This window comes from Primulina huaijiensis, chromosome 14 (genome assembly GCF_012295235.1).
Source record: "Primulina huaijiensis isolate GDHJ02 chromosome 14, ASM1229523v2, whole genome shotgun sequence".
Classification (NCBI taxonomy): domain Eukaryota; kingdom Viridiplantae; phylum Streptophyta; class Magnoliopsida; order Lamiales; family Gesneriaceae; genus Primulina; species Primulina huaijiensis.
Window position 1 is genome coordinate 18,378,021 of NC_133319.1, and position 3,733 is coordinate 18,381,753.

At 36.2% G+C, this 3,733-nt stretch overlaps 1 protein-coding gene across 3 annotated transcripts; it reads right to left on the reverse strand.

The window, feature by feature from the left end:
• Nucleotides 1-213: 213 nt before the first annotated feature.
• On the reverse strand, nucleotides 214-3,399 carry LOC140956594 (uncharacterized). 3 transcript variants are annotated; one of them, XM_073413400.1, is made up of 8 exons: nucleotides 3,204-3,399; nucleotides 1,495-1,586; nucleotides 1,366-1,401; nucleotides 1,155-1,292; nucleotides 948-1,034; nucleotides 811-858; nucleotides 660-736; nucleotides 214-543 (listed from the first exon to the last, which is right to left on the reverse strand). In XM_073413400.1, the coding sequence occupies exons 2-8, from the start codon at nucleotides 1,567-1,569 to the stop codon at nucleotides 396-398; spliced, it is 609 nt and encodes a 202-aa protein (XP_073269501.1). In that variant the 5' UTR covers nucleotides 1,570-1,586; nucleotides 3,204-3,399; the 3' UTR covers nucleotides 214-395. The 3 variants fall into 3 exon arrangements, with proteins under 3 accessions (XP_073269501.1, XP_073269503.1, XP_073269502.1); XM_073413402.1 differs by having other exon boundaries at nucleotides 1,495-1,582; nucleotides 3,204-3,391; XM_073413401.1 differs by having other exon boundaries at nucleotides 1,495-1,599; nucleotides 3,204-3,391.
• Between the last annotated feature and the right edge of the window lie 334 nt (nucleotides 3,400-3,733).

Genomic DNA, 3,733 nt, shown 5'->3' on the forward strand with positions numbered 1-3,733 from the left:
TTTGGTAAAAAGAGAAATTTAAAGATGAGCACGTCATCTTGTTCATGCAATCACTTCTCTCTTTTCATCCATTTATTTATTATTTGTTTGTTTGTTCTGTTTTTGGATGGCTTTTTCTACGTCTAATATCTGTTATCGCCATACTTAGCTTGACGTATAATTTTTTCGTAGAATATTATATTTGATTACAGAGTTTATATTTAGTGCAAAATATCAGACAACTTCCGTCTGATTCTCGATTCTGGGCATCAGATTGAAGATATACGAGTAAACCCAATATTGTGGTTTCATAAATATACAACAAAGATGGTGTGGTTGGGACTTGGGTAGGTAGGGAGCAGGTCGCTCTTCAAATTTGAAGCATAAAAACAAGATTCAGTCTTTCAAATTTAGAATCAAGCAGCAGCACCAAAAAGACTCCAGTCATTCACTTTGAAATTAGAGACGGTGACTTTAAAAATCTCCGCCATTGGCGTAAAACCAGGCTGTATAGCAGGTACTGCTAAGCCAGCACCAACCGCAGCAGCACTTTCACTCAAAGGGCTATAATAAGAAAAGCAATGCAATGAACAAAAAATGGTGGCAACAATTGATATATTAGGCAATGTGGAGGGAAACGAGAAGAAAATACGAATAAGTGATTGAGCTTTTCAACTTACTTTATCAACGTAGGCTCGTAAGCAGTGATCAGAACATCTGTTACAACTTCCTTGAGGCGTAAATTAGCTAGATAAACCTAGAAAAAACAGTGCCTTGAGACTCCAGAAACAAGCTTACATATTGGCAGTTAGAAACAAGAAAAGTGCTTACCTTTACCACGTTCTGTGCTTCCCTTCCCTGTCTTCCCTTCAACACAGCCTACAGAGCAAGGGAGAAAACAAGAATTACATCATCCAAGGAACTGCAGTGAATCAACTTGGAAACAGCTCATGAAAAGTTGTGCACACCATTTGTCCAACCGCAGTAGTAATGGTAGCAGGAGTGTCTCTAAACCTCAGTTGACAAGCCTCAAATATCCCCGACTGTTCGAGCACCTTCATTTATTGTAACAGGATGTTATTGTGATAGGGAAACGTCAAACTTGATCATTGACTGATAAAACATAATCAATGGACTAGTATTCAATGAATCAAAAAATAAAACTAAAATTTTACCACCGTCCCCTCAGCATCTTGCTCACTGGCAAGGTCTCTAAGAAACCATGTGGCACTTCCTTGATCCGCCACATTGGCCTTCAACTCGAGCAGTTCAAATACCAAGCTCTCATCGCGTGTTGGGTCTACAAAAACCTCCTGTAGAACATATAAATTTGATCAACACAAGCATGAAACACAAAGTCGTAAAAACTGACAAGATGTAACTGACCTGATGATCAGGAACTTGCCGTATGTCACTGACATCCTACACAAATTTAACACATGTTTAACACACACTAAAGCATCAATTAAAGCAAATTATTCCCCTCAGCCCTCCCAAAGAAAACAAATAGCGAACCTCAAAACGCACGGGGAAAGAAGTCGTGATTGCACCGCCGAATAGAGGGCGTTGGGTGTAAATATTTTCCGCCATTTTTATTTTGCGTCTGCCTGGAGAATGGTACTAAAACGTTAATGGAAGCGTTAATGAGACGCAGGGTCAGTCGGTTTGGGTATGAGCTTCGTTTCACAACTGAAATTATGATTTTAATAATCCCAATATGGCTTACCGTTTGGTTACTAGAATACGATAATTCGAGAATAATTAATAAGAGCGATAAGAAAATAAAAGATGTGAGATAAGTAAAGTTGAGTGATGAAATATATTATGTTTGGTATGATTTTAAGTTGGATAATAAAAATGGTTATAAATTTTGTAATACCCAAAATACCCTTCACTTTTCCAAACCCGAAAACATCATCCCCTCTCCACCAAATACGGCAAACTACTCCATCCCATTCAATCTGTACGCAGAAGCAGATTTAACTTCGAAGCTTATATACAAGTCCAGCACTCCACAGGCTCAAACACGGTGAGTGCATAAAATTCAATGCACATTTGTTAGCATGATTCTCCTTCATATTGTAGTCGAACAAACCCCAATCCCGCTCTCCATCAGTTTCGCCTCTTTTCTTATCAAGACCAGTGGTAGCGATATGCGGGTAACAAAGAAGAACTTGATCATGCCTTTGTCTTTTGTGGGTGATGAGATTTCATTGTTAATTGCAAAATTATATTCATAGTTACATGAGGGATTAATGAATTTGAGTTGCACCTTTTCTTCTCTTCTTTTATTGCAGAGCAGGGCTGCTCTGTGATGGAATGCTTGAGAATGTGGACTATTTATATCATGTTTTCAAAGCAATTAACATGGTTTATACAATCTTCAGGAGGTGACACTCTAAAATTGTTTTCATGTTTTATCAGTTTAATCTATATGCTAACAGTTTTGGAATGTGTAGAGAGTGGTTTTGATTTTTTAACGTAGGTGAGTTGTATAGAATTGATTTGAAGCAAACTATTTAGGCCAAAGAGGCGGATCTAGCCTCTATTTGTTAATTTATTTCTGTAGTCAAATTCAGGGGTGGAAAAAAGTGGAGCTAAGCATACCTTACAGGCTCGAATTCTACCTATTCAGTTTGAACATTCATGCCAAGTTATTCCAGCGTACTCTTATCTAACGGCCATATAAATTTCGAGTGAGCTTGGGTTAGATTTCTTACTTGATAAACATCTGTTTACTTTTGTTATTCACTTAACTGAATATTTTCAAGCTTCAGTTTAAAAAGAAAACTTCGGCCAATACTTTTCATCAAACTGATATTTGTTTCGTTTTCTTTTGCGAATAAAATATTGCGAGCTTGATAATGAAACTCAATGTTCGGATGTTAATCCATTTGCATGCTAAAACAAATACCATAAATATGAAATTTTATTGTACACATGCATTGGACATGGCAAAATAAACACAATCCAAGGAATTTGAGTGTTTTAGGAAGTCAATAACGTTAAACCGCGTTCAAAAAATTGAAAAACTCAGCAAACCACATTACCCAACGCAGTGCAAAAGGGGGAAACGACCGCATACAAACCCAAACATGGATCTTATATTAAAGTGGTTGAAATCGCATGGTAAATTCGTTCGTTGGGTAAAGATTCTATATTCTGAAGCTAAATTTGCACAGTACAAACAAAAACATGGAAGAAAATCGACTCAGATGGCTTACCTATCGTCCTCGAAAAGCTTGCCGTGCCGCCAGAATGATTTTCGTGGACGACAACTATATTCTAGAATCAGATTCTGGATCCGGCCATTTTATCCAACCACAGCATCAGTAGTTCGCGGCTTCGACTAGAGAGAGAACGAGAGCCGCAAGAGCGAGAGAAATCGTAACCCAACTCGATATGTAAACCTCAAAGGGGAAATGAAAAACTTGACTCAAATTTGACTGAAATATGAAGAATTCCACTCATGCTCGATCCAAATATGAAAATTTTGACTCAAATTTGACCCAAAATATGTAATAACTCGAAATATAATAGATATATAATTATTTACGTATATAAAAAAAATATTTTTTTGAATAATAATATAATATAAAAATATATAGATAAGCATAATCCATATTTTTAATTCATTATGCCTACAAATGTCACGAACCAAAAATAAATTATGACATTTTTTACTAATAAAACATTTAATACACTCAAAATCAGTACTGATTTAATACATTTCACTAAAATTAATAAACAAAAT